Below are 20,287 nucleotides of genomic sequence, written 5' to 3'. Positions count from 1 at the left end.
AAGCTCACAGCAGTCTGATGGACCTTTCCCAGCTCCCATCTGATAAATGTGTGAGACTGCACTGATTGAGTCTCCTGGGTGCTGATGGACGCTAGTCTGTCTGACAGCCTTCAGTTCTATCTATGTAATTATCAGTAACTCATGTGCTGTTGAGAGAGATGAAATGTGTAAAGTCACCAGTCTGACACGGTCTGAGAACAGACCGAAATGGAGATTTTTCTCTTCAGAGGATATCCTGTGATTTTCACCGTACTCGTGTGCTCCTGACAGACTCAAACTGAACAAGACCTGATTTAGCAGTGCCATTTTCCTGGACTGTGGTCTTTAGCATTTAACAGCTCTATCAGCACTTTTCTGCTCCACTTTCCCTCTGTTTCCATCAAATCTTAGGATCTGCACACTTGGTTTCATTCAATCCAGGATAGAGTGACTCATCGTTCATTTCCCTGTGATGAAGTGCAATCCTCCTCTCCTCCCTCTCGCTTTCTTTCCTCTGTTTCTCTCACAGTCTGTCCATCTGTCTTTGTCTTTATATAATAAGCATCCCCATTATCCATTCCATAATTTTTTTTCCTTTCTCCTTTGTGGCTTGTATGAGGATGAATGCTGGTTTTTAAAAGCACTATAAAAGTGTGATTATATTTCTGTTCGGCATGCCCTGCAGGGATCAGTCTCTCAACCACAAAGCTTTTTTTTTTCTCCCGTGTAACTCGTCTCTTTTAGTTTATCGTGGCTAATATTCTCCATTGTGCTTGACTCTAGTTTTTGACAGCTTTTCCAGAACTGGCTTTGTCTGCATCTGAAAGGCTGAAAACGGAGGGATGCAGCACTGCACTGGAAGTTGCGTAGTATGAAAGGGTGCTGGTGGCCGTTCCTACTGTATACTCCCAAACAAAAGCAGCCTCATCTGTGGCACAACAATGAAAGCGCTCGGCGGGCATTTTGAGTGCTCAGAGCTCTGTCAGGGACAGTCCAGGCCTTTCTCTCAGACTCTGCGCACCAGGCCTGCCTGCAATTAAAAACAATTACTGTTGAGCAATGCTGGCACCAGCAACATGGAAAAAGAGAGGTGTTTTCTGAGAGAACATGTTTACTATTAGAGGCTCAGTGTGATCTTTGATTTCCCTTCTTCATTGTTCATGAAAAATCTGTCTGAACGGATCTATCCCTAATTGAGCCCTGGAGCAGCTGTAGATGTTCTCTGTGTATTTTGCTTCAGTTCAGCTTGTGTTTTTATTTGTAGTTGGAATCCCAATGGAACAGAGAGCAGTTTAATTATAAATTGTCAACTTTCTTTTTAATCTCTTCCGCCTTTTTTGTGTTCGGACTCATTATGTCTCTTAATTTCCAGGGCGACACTCCTAAGCATCGTGCCGAGAAGGCGAAAGATGCGGAACTTGCGGCGTATCTTGAGACCCGCCAGCACTACCAAATGATCCAGCGTGAAGACCAGGAGACTGCAGTTTGACCTTTTGACCTCTCACCCTTCACCTCAACCAGTGTCCTGCTTTTTGTGCCAAAACAACAGTAACCAAAAATGTATCGCAGTACCCATCGCAGGCTGTCTGGACTGCACAGGGGGTGGATACATTCCCTGAGAGGGGGACGGTCGCACACTTAACTGTCTCTGAAGAGGTCCATAACTTTTATCATCATTCTCTGAATGACCTGTTGGACTTAATCTCTTTTATTTCATTGCACTGCACTGCCAAAACATCTTAGAGTTTGTATGTATGAGACAGAATGCAGAATTCTCTCCATGTTAATACACTCATCGAGTTTGCTTTTCTAGTTTGACAATGCTGAATGTTAGTTGAATACAGTGAGGAATTTAAAGATGCAGGGGCTGGTGAGGACAGTGCTGTTTGTGTCTCCAGAGTCATCACTGTCTGTAAGTGCAGCTGGAGCATTCACCGTAGCCCTGACTCTACATCTACAGGTTCAGTATTGCTCTGTTATAGCAGAACTTTAGTCTGGTTAGTGTCCAGAGCATGAACCGGAACCCCAAACAACATTTTAATAGCTGACTTATTTCCTAATAACAGTAGAGCCATCAAATAATATGAGTTTAATGTATAATGAATCTTTCTAGATTCCTCTGCACTGAAAGAGTTCAGGATGGTTCAAAGACAGGAATGTTTACTGGGGTCTTGGTTTGACGTATCAGAACGATTAGGTGTGTTTATTGGAAGGATTTTGCATTTTCATAGATTTCTGTGCTGTTTCTAATAAGAACATTCGGTACTGTAAATGTATGCGAGTAGCTTTCTGTTTAAGAGGCATTTGCACTGTAGCTTTGATTGCCTTCTCTATTCTATAATATGGATTTATAATTGATGTACTAAAATATAGCTTCTTTCCTACAATATTTTTAAGTAAATAGATGTTTATATAATTTGTAGCTATTAAAGATGTGTTGTCATGTTTGTATTATAAAACGCTGTAAATTAGATTTTGGTTTATTGGAGTTGAGACAGATCTCACTTTGTTTCAGCACATTTTTCTTAAGTCTTTGTGATAAACCAATAAGAGTTTACACTCTATAAGAGTTTTGTTTTTTTTGTGCTGATGTCTTATTGCAGATTTAAGATTTTAGGATGCTATTTATTTTCCTAAAAAAGTTATATATTGAAAATAATTTGGCCTTGAAGCTATACATATTTAATAATATTAGTCATTTATAATGTATTTCAGTAACTTGCATCACAGAATTAAACTCTTCTCTGTCCAGATACATTACTACTTCATTAATGAAATGACCCACTGTTTCAAAGTTCTTTACAATAAATGTCATTATACAGCATGTATGCATATTCACAATGTATATAGGTAACACATTGTGTTTAGGTAAGCACCCTTGCATCTTTAATGCTCTTCATTGACTGGGCGGTTCTATGGAAAGACATTTAAAATTTTGAGTGTTTAAACAACCATCCATCCAACCCTTTTACCCTGACAGCTATTTGACAGGAGCCTTGATGAATGACATCATTAGAGTGACATCATATGCCATAAACGCTGAAGTCACTGAGCTCTTACAATAAACATGGAATATGTCTAAATGATCAATTTTTAAAATTCTGAAAGTGTTTTTTTTTTTTTTTTTTTTTTTTTTTTTAAGGGCTTTAGACCGTTTGCACTTTTTATAGTGTGGAAAAATGGGTTTGTCGTCCAGGATATGTAAAAAACCTTTTATAATGTTCCATCTGAAAGCTCAGTGTAAAAGCTGATCGTGTAAAGTTTATAGGATAACAACATGTCTTGGTTTTTTTTAGGGTTGGTGTTACAAAATCACTCCTGTAATGGAAAAGCTGTTTATATAGATCAGACAGATACAGGTTCACAGATGCATTCTGGGAGAGAACAAAGCTAGCAGGCTGGCTGAAACTGTAATTGGTCTTTAAGCCAACAGTGCTTTCTACACAACCATGCCAACTTCTTTCCTTTACCAAGGACATTTTGATCATTTAATTTTATTATTTGAGATAAACAGCATACAGGAACCACTCAGAGATTGGAGGGATTACGGGAAAGTTTTATGAATTTTGAGGCTTTCAGTTTCTTCATAATTATAATAATAAAAATAAAACTAGAGTTTGTCAAACTAATAGGCAGGACACATGGCATAGATTTGCCCCAAATGTTTGAATTAATTTCTGAACCCTTTTAGTGGAGTCTTTTTTTCTCATGTACTGTATAAATTTTATCTTATATCTTAGAAAGCAGTTGTATTGAGTGTATAATATAACAAAATTCCGTTTTTGTGACAACTTTTTATTCCTCATTTAAAATATGCTAGAGCCTTGCAACAGTAATCTACACTTCTTTTTTCTCTCTCTGTTTCTGTAAAACTTTTATTTAGTTTGACATAGACCTTATATTGACATGGAGTCCTTAGAAATTCAACAGCCTTAAATTTCTTAGGTGACTTACAAATGTTTGAATGTCCACAGTTCTATACCTGATTATTAGCAATATGTATTTATGACTGGCATTGTGCTGTTCTACTGCATGAACTCAGTCCACAACTATTAACTCAGTATAGTGGATATTTTAATGGCCAGTATTGTAGACTGCATTTAGCATATCATTCTCGTAACCTCTAGGGTCAAGTGAGTCTATGCCCCTGCATAAGCCCACTGTTACAGAGTTATTTAGTCTGGTGTTAAGATTATATCACCTAGACTTAAATAGTATGGTTCTTTGGTTTTGTTGTTGATTCATTGATTCTGTGGCACGTTCAGAGGAGATTGTAAGTGGTTCTGGCAGCATTACGTTACACTTTGGTCTCTGCTGTGACTTTTGTCCAACCAACAGATTATGGTTCTGTACATTACTTCATTATAAATAATTTATACTTGCATGTTTTATCAAGCAGCTATTTAGGGCTGGACCTTACATGTCCCTTCATTATCTTAACACCAAGTTTCTTATCCATAGCTCATTGCAGCTTCTTTTATCATCAATACACTGTCAGCAACCATTAATTGTCAGCAACATGCGTCTAACATCCGATTTTACTTCACATAGTAGAGACACTATTGAAGTACATTCCATTTTCAATATTTCATCGTCAACATTATCAATAAACACCCCATTATATTGTATACTGCAATATTATTTAAGAAATGAGATTTCCATGCTTTTATGAAAATCTCTTTACTTTTACTTTCAAAGGGCAAAGCAATGTAATATGTATGCGTTTTAAATTTCTGAATGTTTTGTTGCGGTGTATTTTCTTGCTCAATTAAGCTCTTAAACCTTTAGCTATCGAGATGCATGAAAGCAGTAAGAGGAAGGACCGTCTCTTTTATTGATTTACTGGGAAAATGATCTGACATTGACACTAATTTGTGTCTAGTTTTTTTTTTTTTTTTTTTTTTTTTTTTTTTTTTTGAATTGCAGTGCAATTCAAGGCTTGAATTTGTTGGATGTTTTGATAAGGAGAAAGCAGAAAGCATCGGTTCCAGTGCAATACAGTATATTGGGTTTTAAGAAATGTTTTATGAATTTTCTGTTCTGTAACAATATGTAGTCAATAATTACCTTTATGAACTTATTCTGTTACTGTCTGGTTATTACCATAATAAAGCATACTGAATATTTCATACTGGACAGCAAGGTCATTTGTTGCTTTAGGATATCTTAAAAGACTGGACCTTGAATGGTCTTTCTGTGCTTGTCATTATGTGAAGAATCTTTTTAAAGCAAAATAATTTTTTGGCTCATTCTACAGAATAGGAGATCTAATCCACCATTTGAACAAAAAGCCCTTTTCTCTTCCTTAAGACCTCTTCAGAGTAATCGATCCTTCATACACCCTGCTGTACTGTTCACATAGAATGATAAAATACATTGGCTGCTTATTTTAAGGTAAGGTGGTCTACATTGCATTTAATTTTTGTTATTTATTTGCTTATTGATCTCCTGTGGGACATTCAGTACTAATAGATGTTTAAGAAGACCCCACAGATGAAGTTCACTGTCTCTAATATGTTAAGTCTAATGCAAGCTTTGTTTTGAGGAGCAAAATTTGTATTCTTCTGTATTCCACACAAGTCAGCTCTCCCACCCGTCCACATAAATATATTGATGTGAAGCTTTGGTGTCTGATACAGCTATTTAATTTTAATATAGTTGAATCATCCTTGGAATGTATTAACATTTCCCTCAGACTCTGATACTGACTTTCCTTTTGTCCCTGCAGGAGTGAGTTGCAGCAGAGATGAGAGGCAGGTATTAATAAGAGAAATGCAATTCCTGTCTCTGGCTGCAGGCAGTGAGAGAAGCATGAATTATCATTCATTGAATTATCACCCTATATGATATGAATGGAGGATCCTGATAATGTGGAATAACCATAGATGAGAATTATCCAATGTTCAGCAAGTTAGTTCCATTCTTCTGCAATAGTCGTAGCTCAGCTCTCTAACGGGTCTTGATTTCTTTATGAGGGAAACAAGTTAATTCAATCAAAAAACTGCTGCACAGGTATAAAAAGAGGCATTTGGTCTCCCTAACAAAAACAGGTAATGATATAAAATATTATTTCCTGCAATTTTACAGGTTTTTATTTATTTATTTATTTATTTATTTTTACTTATTTATAAAAAAGTTATTTTTTAACTTTACTTTTTTATTTATTATTCTGTTAGACTTCTGTTAGAATGTCTGTGTATTTTGGTAACATTTTATGTCAAGGTTCAATTGCTTAAGTTAAAACAAACATTTAACATAACTTTTACAGAATTTCTTAATCTTGGTTAAAGCTGCAGTCCATAACTTTTTTGGGTTTAAAAATGATCCAAAATCAATTTTTGAGCAAGTACATAACCAGCCAGTGTTCAAAACTATCTCCTTATCTTAGTCCGATTCAACGGTAAGCTTGTAATAATGTGGTACTGGTGGGGTTCCGCTGGAAATTCGAGTCTTTGCATCATTACGTCACATCTGTTTACATAAAGAAGGAGTTCCAGCTAGTAGGCTATATTGCGTGTGAGGATGCTTTTCTCACAGCAGCTGTAATAATTAAATGTATCATTTTGATAGCAGATTGTAATCCAGAAAGGTCCACATGACAATCATCAGCGACAACTGGAGATTCACCCGTAGTCAAAAGCAAAAGACTTCAGACTGCAGAATGGCTACAGAGATTGGAATCTACAGGTAACGCTAATACACACTATAGTCACGCAATGCTTATGTTGTAGAACAAAGTATAACAATAATAATCATTTGCATGGTTTGACATGATTCAAGCTAAGTGATGTTAGATTTAATCACCATTGGCAGTGCGATTTATTGTAATGTTTTTGTTTTTTTCTCAACTGGTCAGAACAAAAGTGGCAGACATGTTACTTACTTGTTCAGATGACATTTTCCGGTGAAAATTCTTCCAAGACGTAGAATCTGTTATTCCAAAGTACAGTATCCACATCGATGCGGTGACTGTTTTGTTATTTTTAACATTATATGTTAAAAAAGTGTATAAATTAAAATTATTTAATATATTATGAATGAACATGAATTAACAATGAACAAAATATAAATATAAAAAAATATAAAATATAAAATGTTTACCCAAAAAATGCCATAAAAAATGTTGTTCATTGTTAGTTGATGATATCAATAACTCTGTTAACAAATAAAACATTACTTTAAAGTATGGTGCATTCAAGTCATGTCCAAAAGATCATATATACGAGCTGAACGCACATGAATGCCACCACAATGTCGTAAATACGAGTGGGGAGCTCAGGATTTTCAGGAGTAGTAAGCGAATTCCCAGCAAAAAATACAATAGCATCATAATATAACAACATAATATGTAACGATAAAGTTTACAATGGCTTCATAAATTAATTAAAAACATAAAAAAGCAACATACAACCAATGCACATTCTTTGCTCTACATTTTCAAGAAGTACAGTATAAGTGTTGTTTTTTTGTGTTGTTAATTTAGAGAAGGCACACTGCCATCTTACTCCGACGAAAGTGACTTGAACGCACCTACCGTCGTAAACACGACTTCCCACCTCGTAAATACAAACTTCCCAGGAGGACTTGAACGCACCAGTATTGCCAGAATTTATCTATAGGTGCCCTAGATTAAAAAAATTGAATTTACTTTGGCATAGTTGAATAACAAGAGTTCAGAACATGGAAATGACATACAGTGAGTTTCAAACTCCATTGTTTCCTCCTCCTTATATAAATCTCATTTGTTTAAAAGACCTCAGAAGAACAGGCGAATCTTAACATAACACCGACTGTTACGTAACAGTTGGGATCATTAATATGTACGCCCCCAATATTTGCATATGCCAGCCCATGATCAAGCCATTAGACAAGGGCAGGACATCTGGAGCAGCACAGCTGAATCATCAGACTAGGTAAGCAAGCAAAGACAATGGCAAAAAAAATGGCAGATGGAGCAATAATAGACATGATCCATGATATCATGATATTTTTAGTGATATTTGTGAATTGTCTTTCTAAATGTGGTTAAAGTTACCATTGTTTATTACTGTATTCACAGAGACAAGACTGTCGTTATTTTCATTTTTTAAACACTTGCAGTCTGTATAATTCATAAACACAACTTCATTCTTTATAAATCTCTACAACAGTGTAGCATTAGCTGTTAGCCACGGAGCACCATCAAATTCATTCAGAATCAATGAAAACATCAAAATAAATACTATACTTACGCGATTAGACATGCTGCATGACGAACACTTTGTAAAGATCCATTTTGAGGGTTATATTAGCTGTGTGAACTTTTTTTATGTTGTTCAAGGCAAGTGAGATCCGTGGGCGTGGAGCACGAGAATTAAAGGGCCACACATCCTGAATCGGCACATTTCTAATGATGCCCCAAAATAGGCAGTTCAAAAAATGAATTAAAAAAAAAACTATGGGGTATTTTGAGCTGAAACTTCAGACACATTCAGGGGACACCTTAGACTTATATAACATCTTTTTAAAAAAGTTCTAGGGCACCTTTATTTAATAAAATAGCATCTTCACTCTTAGGTAAAAGCTTTGGGGTTCTTGTGAACTAGTTTAAAGTCTGTGGTAATCTTTCATTACATATTTATTAGTTTTTGGAATAAGAAAAAGACAAGCAGCATGTGTATGTGAGAGGAAGTGTAGAGTCCATTCTTCTGGTCATGCTCCAAGTGACCCCTGCCTTTAGAAAAATGGTGATGTGAATGCTGGCTAAACTTCTGTCTTAGAAAGCAAAGACTTCATCCTCAACTCTTTAACCTTTTCATGGACTAACTCTCACATGCTGGTTCACCCTTTGCCTATTTGGCAAGTTTTCCCATGACTTCCCGTCGATCTAAAGAGGCACGGACCGGAGAGAGGAGTTGTGTTGGGGGTGTTGTTGATCATTTGTGGTGGCTGTGAGCTCTCTTTTATTCAAACAGTGATTGTTCCATCTGGTCCTCTGTTGTGAGACAGAGGTTTCAGTGTGGAGAGCAAGGAGGAGGTCTTGCCTTTTCAGTTTGCTACAGAATATGTAGCCTGTATAACCCTCCCAACCTCTCAACCCGCTCTCTTTCTCTTTGTCCTTCACCCCACTTTGATTTCCTCCATTTTCCCTGTGGTCTATTTAGTCATCTTGAATGAATGTATAAAATGAACAGTACTTTCCCCTCAAAACTGATTGTTTTAAAGTATTGCCTGCTTATTTGTTCGCTCTGGTAAAATCTGCTACTTAACAGATTCCTGTTTTTGAAAAAAAAAAATAAAAAAATTAAGAAGCATTTAATTGCTTATATCAGTATACTTTTTATTTCAAATATTTGTAATCAATCAGTACAATCTTACATTTACATGTAATGTGTGATGATCTCTTTTTAAACCAGATTGCTCTGACTGAAATATAAAGCTTACAGAAAAACTAAAATAACTTCTCCCTTTCATTCTGGCATCAACAAAAGTCCTATTTGATGCTCTGCGGTCACATTTCAGTGACATTTTTCCTCATTATTATAGAGGTCATCTGTGTGCTGCTGTAAAAATGCTTGATTGTGCGACAAGTGTGTGTCTATTGAGAGTAAGTTTTATGTGAACACTATGTGTGGAGTGGCTCAGGTCATTGTATGTGTTCTGTTCTGGCCTGTCTCAGCCTGCAGAGAGATTGTTTATCTGACTGCACCATTTGTCCTATTGAGCTGCTGTTTCCTGCCCTTAGGGATCTACACACACATTCAAAAACCAACAACACACCCACATAAAAATCACAGCAGGCAAAAAATAAGAAAACATTTGAATCATTTGCAGTGAAATGTTTTTTACTGTATAAACAGAATGCAAACAAATACACACAAAACTATCAGAAAGTACTTTTATGATTCATTGAGGTACTTTGTTGAAGCTGTTATTTGGAAATCAGGATAGTATGTGTTCAGCAGTACGCAAGTATTTTACAGATTCAAACTGTGCTGTTTAATTGGGGTTGGTGACCCTTTAAATGTAATACTCTGCTACATTTTGGACTTCCTAGCAGAGTTTGCATGAATTACATTTTTACAGTACTTCTTTTTTTATTAGGTATCTTTTATTACGTAACTTTTTTATTATGTACTACATATAGATTGAATTATTTCATTAATATTATAGGACAAAATAATAACAATAATATTGTATTATTCAGTTTTTTTAGGTTGACTAACAGGTCTCATGGCTTTGCCTGAGGTCTATTGACTGAGGCTGACGTGGGTTGTGGCGTCACGGCGGGGTTAATTTAAATTGAGTTCAGGGGAAAGAAACGGATCAAATTAGTTTGGGGGGAAACAAAGAGCCGGAGCGGCGCATAAAGGCGGATGCTGGAGAAGAGTTCACACACGAAATTTCAGCAAGCCCTTTCAGTGTGGGAACTTTCAACCCAGAAAACAAGTGAGTAAAATATGCTCTTTTCACAGCAGTTGTTATCTGACCAGTACATGGGCTTTCTATTTTATTCCGTTAAACTTTTTGAAAAGTTATAAAGCGAAAGAAATGGATTATATAGATGTTTCTCCCACGCTATCTACAACGATAACATGTTTTGAACACGGTTTGTTTTGTAAAGGTTTAAGGACGTTAAAAGAAGAGAGTTTTTTTTTTTTTTTTTTTTTTTTAGATCATTTTAGTTAAATTAAGTTTAGACCTAGTTTGAATTCAGCTAAATTATTTGATACTATTCTAGATTTGGACTTTTTGGAGTTTTTATTTTCCATCAATAAACTAAAATAGCAGCCGTGTGGTGTGCGCAAACATTTAGACTCGGTCTGTGTCGCGCGCTGTTCATTTCTTGTAGGGAGGATTACAGCACAAGATCAGTTGTAAAACCATAAGTTTAACCAAGTGGAAATTATCTAAATCGTTTAAATCACTTTTCTACTTGACCACCATCCCCCGTGGACGAAAGTTTGTTTCTGCATTGTACGTATAAGGGCTTTATGGGACAAATTGAGGTAATAAAGTATCATTTTACATTTTGTTTAGGCTATAATTTGTTTTGCGTCATGTTAATGAAGAATGACGCAATGATCTGCCTAAGCGAACTGCATTTTTGTGCGTCATTACGCGTTTTCTAAATCACCTTAGCTCTCACTCACACTCAGTGTGGCCAATTTGTGTGTGTATACCCAGCTTATTGTGGCTATCTTTGCCAAAAAAAAAAAAAGTTTTTACACAAAGCCGGTTGTGGTCTGCACCATTGTGATGAGTATCTTGTTTTTCTCTGTACTTTTGACCTTTGCTTATTTCAGCTTGACTGTATTCTGAATAGTAGTGTTTGCTTTAATTATGCATGTGAAGTGTGTGTGTGCGTGATGGGGAAAACAGTTAATGTCTTAAATGGACAATCACCATAATTCAGTTCATTTTCTCAAATCTCTCTCTCTCTCTCTGTGTGTGTGTGTGTGTGAGAGAGAGAGAGTTAGGGATCATTGTGCATTTAATGCTCTTGGCTTCATTCACTTTCTCTCTCCACTTGAATGGAGAGAGCATGGTCAAAGGGTGCAGGGGAGAAAGGAATAGGACTGCGTTCCATCTTTTCTTCTCTTTCTCTTTTAGAGACCCTTTCACCTGACCTGCATTCTGACCCTTCCCTCTTTCTTTTCTCTCCCTTTAGACACTTTTCAGGGCTTTTCATCACATAGTGGGACTAAGAAAGTGCAAAAAAAAATGCACTTTTATTGAAGGGATTACACATTTAGAGCTATACCACTTCACAGCACTTCAGCAAAGTTGTAAACATTCAACCTTTTGGCCTCTGCCCTGTTTTGGTGTGAGCATATGACAGGCAGTGAGAAAGAGAGAGGGAGAGAGAGACTCTTTGGGTCAAAACACTGCTATAAGGTCAAATAAATCAGATACAAAGTGAGAGAAGTGTGAATAATTCTCAATAATGAGCACAAGAGCATATTATACATAGACGTGTTATTATTTGTTCTGAATAAGGCACCCTTCTTTTATGTTTTGTTAGCCAAATGAGTCTCATATGCACTGAAGGGTTTATTTTACATATAGAGGAGAAATTAAGTATGTTTCAGGGTGATATTACAAATACTATATTACTATCGCTCAGCAATATTACATGATAGTAATATGCATTTAAGCTGAAGATCTCAGTCTCAAGCTCTATATATGAGTTTATGTCCTCAGGATGTATATATAACGGACATAGCAGTGTCTAGGGATGTAGTTACATGTTGATTGCGTGTCTGTGTGTGTGTTCATGTACGTGGTTTATGAGGACACAAATGTGTATAATGACATGGGTATTACAATGTAAACATGGTTTATGAGGTCACTTCCTGTGTCCTTGTAAACCATATGGCTTAAAAACATACTAAACAGTGTTTTAGACCATTACGTCTATGGAGAGTCCCCGTAAACCACATATACAAGTGTGTCTGTGTGCGTGTGTGTGTAACTAACTCTGGACTCTAGCCTCCAGCGCTATGCTGGCTACAGTTTCTGTCAGAAAGCATTTTTACCTAATGTTTTACAGGGCTGTTCTGGTGACAGCCTTTGTGTGTGTGTGTGTGTACGGACATCACACAGCTGCACATGCCCATCAGAAAGAATAATGGGAGACTTACAGTGATTTATGACTGCTAGCCTTAGACCTGTCTTTGAGTAAATCTTGTGCTGAGGTGAACTTAAACAGCTGTTTTTGGTTTGAACACTGTCTCTAGACGTGTCCCTCCTCCCCCGTGTCTGTCTGTCTGTTTGTGGTTTAGATGACTGATAAAGCCAGTGCTGACTTGAACTCCCCCTGCACTGTGTCTGAAGACTATCGCTCAGTACCAGCTCAGCCTTAAGGGCCTGCTTCGCTTCAGACTTAACGAAAGCACCTCCACTTAATATAGTCCATACAGAAAAACGCAGTGCTTCTAATAGAATTTAGGAGTTGCTGAAAGGAGAGACTCCAAATGGAAATCTGTCATTGAAAAGCAGCGCTGATAAGCGTGAAACTGTGCCATATGTCTAACTATGAGCGAAGTGGGTCAGAGCTTTGTGTTGTTTTCTCTGCTATGGAAATGAGTTTGAAGTCCAGCTGGTTGTGTGGCGAGGGACTCGCACACTCGAACGCCGGGTGCTGGAACGCGCTGAAAAGATGTGAGGGGAGGAGAGAGGACCAGAGGAGGGGAGAGAAGAGAAGCCGCGTGTGTCCGGCAGTCCTGCATTCCTCCGCGCTTGTGATAATGGAAGCCCCATGGCGTATGATGAGTGAGAAAGGCCCTCAAAGAGTGTGTTTCTGTGAGAGGAATGGGGCTTTTAAAGGGCTTTCTACCCTTAGAGTGTATGAGATGTGTGTGTGTGTGGACCCACCGGGTCAGAACAGCCTCGTTAGGCAGGCTGGAACACCCCTCATCATTCACACTCGCGCACACACACACACGTATCATACAAAGAAGACTGCCTGATGAGAGATTTTGGAGAAAGGTCAGAGAGAAAAAAGGTGAGATGGGGGAATTTTTGGACACGGAGAGGGGGTGAAGACATTTTTGGGCCAGGAAAATGGGGGATGGGGTGCTCGAGATTTGTGTTTTTCTGTGAGAGGTTAGTCACGCTCCGCTGAGCGGCTGACACTTAATTACTGTTTGGAGGGAGTTGCAGGATTTACTGGGTCAACAGAATATTTTATAAACGGCTTTAGAGAAGTATTTAGTGTCTGTGAGTGAGAGATGGAGGGGAAAAAAAACAGGTAGAGCATTTTTATTGCCTCTGCGTATGGTGACCTATAAAGGCTTGGCGCCTGACTGATGAGGGCCAGCGTTTGTGCTGGGACAGGAGTTTGAGTGGGAAGTTACAGCCCAGAGATAGTAAGTGTCCAGAACAACGGGAACAAGAGCAGCCGGAATACATGTGACCCGACGGGCCTTCCATGGTGAAGCGACCATTGCGAGCAAGCGGACGGACGAGAGATGCTACGGCTACAGCGAATAGAGTGTTGCGGTCAGAACAAGAAATGAGTTTTGGACCTAATAGATGCTTAATTATCCTCAAAAGACGGTACAATACCGCTTTTCATCAGTCCAGCTCCTTCTGGCTGCTTTGAGTAGTCTTTTATTGCGTCTTACAGTGACTGTCCTCTCTTTCAACATATCTTTTGTTGCCGTTAATTGCTTTTCCTGCTAACAGAACTCTGAACCAAGGATGTTGTCTTATTGACAAAGTCACTCCAACACTGACAGTGGTGCTGAGTTGTTAGTAAATGTGTCTGTGGGAAGCTGGCCGACGTGTGAATGTGAGTTCTATAATCTGTGTGGGTCCATATGTGAGAGTACATCTCTGCGTGAGCTGCTGCTTCGGTCCTTTTGCCTTCATATCCACGGAGCGTCCCGGAAGAATGGCGTCCCGCAGCGGTGATTCCATTCTCCTCAGACAATACCCTCCTACTATCTCACAGCAAGCGGTTGAATCATCGCCATGGAGATCACAAGCAGAGGCTAAAGAGCGCGCTCACGCAGCCACAGTCACAAACACAAAACCCATATAAGCAGATCTGTGTACATTTTTTTTTTGAGATGATGCAGACAAATAAACGCACGATGGAAAAATCTTTTATCAGCCATAAAATCACTTCCTCGCGTGCAACTCTTTACCTGTTAGTGGAAATAAACTTTTCCGCAGCCATTGTGAGTGCTGTGGGGTCCCTGTTTTTCCAGTCTTCAACGTTGAAATGTTGGGAAGCAAAACAGCAAAAGAGTGCCATTTTTATACAAACATTTTCTAATTTACATCGTGTGTACACAGCTGAGAAAAAACACAGATGTGCAGTCTATGAGTTCCTGGAGCTGGAAACCAGCTGGACGGAAGGACATGTTCAAAGACGCACGCCGACTCTTTTTCTCTCGAGTCTGAATGGATGTTAGTCAGGGCTGGATGTTTGTTTGATGATTCACAGCAACAAGCTAGTACAGCGGCGGTGCTTTTGGTGCCAAGAATGTCATTATCATAATTCCAAGAAAATCTCTCTGTATTCTTCCATTTCACTAGCTCTTACATCATACTCCTATGTGATGTGTTTGTGTGCCATTTCTGTGGTTGTCTGGAGAAATGTAAGCGCTGTTGTTACATTATAATCTGGTGGCAGTGATAGCAGAGAATCAGTCCTTCAGAAATATGACCTTTTGTGTTTGCACGAGCCAAGTCTGTGACATTTTAATACTAGCCTTTTGAATTCAGCTGTAATTAATCATTCTGAATGATCATCCTTATCAGCTTCATCCATTCATCTCTAATTGGGAATTTCAAATATTAAAAGGGCAAAGTAACGTCTCGGCATAGATCGATTACGGTCCTGCCCTTTGATAACGGTACTTAAGACAGAAATTGTTTAGTTACTGAAAATTACAATTTTGCTCTGCAGCAGCTGATTAATCTGTTTGTTTTTCAGAATGCGTGGCCTGTTTTCCACCCTCATCGTTGTGCTGGTGGCCTTAATGATTGTGACTACAGAGGCTGGGAAAAACAAGAAAGGTATCAAACATGGATGAGACCATCTCCCCTTTCTTCCATTAGTTCAATTCTCATGCTGAATTACTGTCTCTTTGAACCCTAGACAATAGTTTGTGTGATACTCACCTGAAGGGAAGGTGAAGGTAACTGTGATGCCTATGTGTCATGTGATAGAGAAGAATAAGGGAGGTAACGGTGGTGCGGACTGTGCGGAGTGGCGCTATGGCAACTGCGTGGCCAATAACGGGGACTGTGGACCAGGCATGAGGGAGGGCACCTGCAACGAGAATACCAAAAAACTCAAATGCAGAGTTCCCTGCAACTGGAAGAAAGAGTTTGGAGGTGAGTGAAACTGTGATTAAATCAGCTGAAATTTGCCTACCTTCATTTTTCATTATGCTTAGCATAATGTTTATATTTAGTGTTTTTTGTGCTGCTGTGCATTTCTGTTTGTTCTGTGCATTTCACATTATCTTACATACTTTATTGTTACTCATTTCATGCAGCCGACTGCAAGTATAAGTTTGGTAACTGGGGTGAGTGTGACGCAGCCACGAGCACAAAGAGCCGCACCGGCACTCTGCAAAAGGCTCTCTTCAACGTCGACTGTCAGCCTACCATCTCTGTGTCCAAACCCTGCACCACCAAGGTCAAAAACAAACCCAAAGGTACATCCTCAACACCAAACCCAAAACTGACAGCCAATGAGCATATCCTGATTTTGCAGTTAGATGTTCCTGGGTCAATATATTTTGCTGATCCTGGAACAACATTCCTTTCTGACAATTTAAAGGGTTAGTTCACCCAAAAATGAAAATTCTGTCATTTTTTACTCGCCCTCGTGTCGTTCCACATCCGTAGGAGCTTCGTTCAACACAAATTATGATCTTTTTCAATGAAATCTGAGAGGTTTCTGTTCCTCCTTAGCGATCCAATGCAACTACCACTCCAAGTTCCAGAAAGGTAGGAATGACATCATTACAGTACTCCATGTGACTCCAGTGGTTTAACCTCAGTTTTATGAAATTAAGCGAGTGCTTTGTTTGCGGAAAAAAACATAATTTACCACTTTACTCAACGCACATGCGCGAGCGTTCACGAGAGCATCGTGATGCATGTGTTTTGTGTTCGCGTGAGAGCTGACATTGTTGCCTTGGATATTATTCACTCACATCACTTCATAAAATTGAGTTTATGCCACTGGAGTCACATGGAGTACTTTAATGATGTCTTTTTGGACTGGTAGTTGCGTTTGATCTCTATAGAGAGACAGAAACCTCTCAGACTTCATCAAAAAGATCTTAATCTGTGTTCTGAAGATGAACGAAGGTCTTACAGATGTGGAACAACAGGAGGGTGAGTAATAAATGACAGAATTTTCATTTTTGGCTGAGCCAACCCTTTAATCCTAAATATATGCCTACCCATAATCTCTCCCTAAAATCAGAGGGAAATGACATCCGTGAATAACATGGATATCGAAGCAGCTAACCCTTGTTGTAAGCCTAAACCTAACATAAAGCGTAAACTTGTCCTTCAAATCTGATTGGTTGATTGGAATGTTGTTCCAGGGTCAACAAAGATGTTCCAGGAAAAGGTTGCACTTGGTGAAAATCACGTTTTGTATTCAAGGCACATATGTACGGAAGAGGATTAGAGCCAAACGATAATAAAAAAATAAAACCATCTCGAGATTAAAGTTGTTAAATTTCGAGAAAAAAGTCGAGATAAAATCTTGAGAATAAAGTCATTAAATTACGAGAATAAAGTCATTAAATTACAAGAAAAAAAGTCGTTAAATTACGATAATAAATTCGTTAATTTAATGACTATATTCTCAACATTTTATCTCGACTTTTTTCTCGAAATTGAACAGCATTTTTCTCATAATTTAACGAATTTGTTCTCGTAATTTAATGACTTTTTTCTCGTAATTTAATGAATTTATTCTCAACATTTTATCTCGACTTTTTTCTCGAAATTTAACAAATTTGTTCTCGTAATTAAACAACTTTTTTTCTCGTAATTTAATTAGATTATTCTCAACATTTTATCTCGAATTTTTTCTCAAAATTTAATGTCATTTTTCTCATAATTTAACGAATTTGTTCTCGTAATTTTACGACTTTTTTCTCATAATTTAATGACTTTATTCTCAACATTTTATCTCGACTTTTTTCTCTAAATTTAACGAGTTTTTTTCTCGTAATTTAACGAGTTTATTCTCAACATTTTATCTAGCCTTTTTTCTCTAGTTTTTTTCTCGTAATTTAACAACTTTAATCTCGAGATGGTTTTGTTTTTATTATTGCTCGGCCCTAATCCTCTTCCGTACATATGTTTATTGTATATTAAACTCAAATGTTAATATTAAAAATAACATTAAACTAATAATAAATCATTCTTATTTTCAAATGAAAATATTTGAATAATTATTTAAAAATGATTTAAACAGTAACTATTTAATGATTTATTTAATAATATTTAAAAAGAGCACGCCTGACTCAACAGGTGTTCTATTGCAACCAGTAGTTTGGTTTGGCTGAATGGAGACAGTAATCTGCTCTGGTTGTGTAATCTTGGCCTGTTGGCTGTGGTGGGTGTCTGAGTGGGATTCTGAAATCAATAATGAACCTCTGCTCATACATAAGAGGCAGATGTCTAAGTCAGTCCTTTTAAAGCATACGTTTGTGGTTAATGTGCTTATCTGAATGTGGATTCAAGCAATAATACTGTAGCATTATTTGTATAAGAGCATATGCATTTCCTAACTAGCGTGAGACGGGGAGGCGTCGTCAAGAGCTTCGGGTTTACTGCTGGATCTGAATAATGAGATTTTGTGTCAATCTCTCCACAGGAAAGAAAAACAAGGGAAAAGGGAACTAAAGGGAGCAAGAGATCCAGAGGAGCAGTAAACACCACGTGATCATCCGTCATCCAAACACGGCCTTTTATATCTCTACTCGGTGTTCTTCAGCTTGAGCGGGACTCGCTCTACAGCCACAAACACATAGCTTTAGAAGACTATGACAGAGTAACATCTGAGTATTTGACACCTTACATGACTCTTTCATGTGTGAGGGAGAGGGGAGAATAAAATGCCGTTGTTTAGCGTGTGGTGCCCTGTAGTTGACCCATTCCTCTGATGTTTCCCTCCAGCACAGATTTCTCTCTCCCTCTCTCTCTCTTTCTCAGCTGTGTACGCCTCAGGCCTCTCATTTGCTAAAGGACCACAATCAGTAGAATCAAATCAATCAAACGCATCTATTTTATTACTGTTTTACTTACACATTTGGTTTTGTAAAATTGTGTAATTTACCGGATTATATTACTAGTGGGGTATACAAGTAGTGTTTGGATAAGTCACCCTTCTCTTTTTTGTATCATAAAATATAAAACTGAGGAGTGTTGTTTGAAATAAATGATTTTTCTTTTTCTATAAAAGGTGTAGTTTATGTAAACGTGAAAATACCCCAATACTGTTACTTTTTCCTTTTGACTTGACTGTTACTAACAGATCGAAGGGTGACAGAGGGTTATAAGACTTAAACTGCACGGAGAGGAGACCGTCCCCTCTTGTGCAAACCCATTTTAGAAGCATTTTAAGAAAGACAGTGAAGTTTTGTTACTGAGCTTTGTGTGTTAAATGTAGTGTTAACTAAAGCTAAATGAGTGATGACAGTTCATTATTAAAGACACTTGAGCCCTCCAAATTTTATTCAAACCATATGTGTGTTCATGAATATGTAAAGAACAACAATTCTCCTCTCCTGGTCAGTGCGCTTGAGATATTTATTAAGCTTTATGCAATAGAAAAAGAACCATACACTCTTATGTACAGTACACTGGCTCTTTAAGGGCAGTGGTAGATAAGTCCATAATTACAGTGTTCATTCCATCAGCTTCACTGGGGTAATGCTTATTGACTTTGCCCTTCAGCTGGTACAGTTATACGAGGGATTTCTTCAATCCTTATACAATTTTACATGTGAACATTTGAAATGGAAATTTAAAAGATCAGAGCAAAGAGAGCATTATGGGCAAAGTCATTTTGCTGTATTGACGATAATAACGATAGACATTTGCTATTTGCAGATTTGCAGAAGGACAATATTTAGAACCGATCAGATTGAATTTCTTTAGTACAGTTACAGTTTCATAACTCTCTGAGAGTACTCTATTCCAGTGTGACACTTTCTTAGAGCTCGCATCAAAGCAAGACTAAGATTTGTAGTGAACGGCCTACTTCAACAGTCCACGTATCAGAAGACCAAAGCAATTGGCAAGATTTAACATTCAGAAAAAAATGGAAATCTGGTTTTAGCTTCTTTTCCAATGGCATAATAGCCATTTATAGTTGGCCTTTACCGCCCATTAAAAAGAGATTCAGAGCTGGTTTGGAGATACAAATGCTATGAATGGAAATTTGATTATGAGGTAGAAACATGAAACCAAACCCAAGACGTTAAAGAGGCAAGTCTCTGCATCTTAAAATGATGCTAATGAATGAATAATCTCTTCCAGACCAGGCCTAATAAACAGACCAAAGTGCCACGATCTCTTTGGTTTAATGCTTTAAAGTACGTAATTGCTGAAACAGCTGTTAATAATGTAACAACATGAGCCCTAAAACATCAACACATTCTCCCTCTGTGTTAATACTGACCACATGTTCTCAAACACAAACCAGTGGGAGATCATTCCTTCAGGTTTTCATGCTGCGGTTTCATCAATTACAAACTTTGTATTTAAATACAAACTAGGCAAAACTATATTGCACCATGAGAAAACAATATTATGAAGTGGATATCTGCTAAAT

The 20,287-nt window shown here is 37.8% G+C and overlaps 2 protein-coding genes across 17 annotated transcripts in view; both read left to right on the top strand.

Annotated features, from left to right (window-relative positions):
- Positions 1-5,077, top strand: part of dgkza (diacylglycerol kinase, zeta a) — a 116,624-nt gene extending 111,547 nt beyond the window's left edge. For 5 of the 15 annotated variants that reach the window (XM_067402222.1, XM_067402220.1, XM_067402213.1 and 2 more), the window contains exon 36: positions 1,352-5,074. In XM_067402222.1, coding sequence (XP_067258323.1) covers positions 1,352-1,468 — 117 coding nt within the window. In that variant the 3' untranslated portion in view covers positions 1,469-5,074. Of the gene's footprint in view, positions 1-1,351 lie in introns of all 15 variants that reach the window. The other 10 variants (XM_067402219.1, XM_067402209.1, XM_067402217.1 and 7 more) reach the window with 8 other exon arrangements.
- A 5,177-nt stretch (positions 5,078-10,254) lies between these two features.
- Positions 10,255-19,195, top strand: mdka (midkine a). 2 transcript variants are annotated; one of them, XM_067400666.1, is made up of 5 exons: positions 10,255-10,407; positions 15,407-15,489; positions 15,643-15,810; positions 15,975-16,136; positions 18,326-19,194. In XM_067400666.1, exons 2-5 carry the CDS (start codon positions 15,408-15,410, stop codon positions 18,352-18,354), a joined length of 441 nt encoding a protein of 146 aa, XP_067256767.1. In that variant the 5' UTR covers positions 10,255-10,407; position 15,407; the 3' UTR covers positions 18,355-19,194. The 2 variants fall into 2 exon arrangements, with proteins under 2 accessions (XP_067256767.1, XP_067256768.1); XM_067400667.1 differs by lacking the exon at positions 10,255-10,407 and having other exon boundaries at positions 15,572-15,810; positions 18,326-19,195.
- The last annotated feature ends 1,092 nt before the right edge of the window (positions 19,196-20,287 follow it).

Source organism: Chanodichthys erythropterus, chromosome 11 (genome assembly GCF_024489055.1).
Source record: "Chanodichthys erythropterus isolate Z2021 chromosome 11, ASM2448905v1, whole genome shotgun sequence".
Lineage (NCBI taxonomy): Eukaryota > Metazoa > Chordata > Actinopteri > Cypriniformes > Xenocyprididae > Chanodichthys > Chanodichthys erythropterus.
The sequence above is the reverse complement of the archived record's forward strand: the minus strand, read 5'-3'. Positions and strand labels throughout refer to the sequence as shown.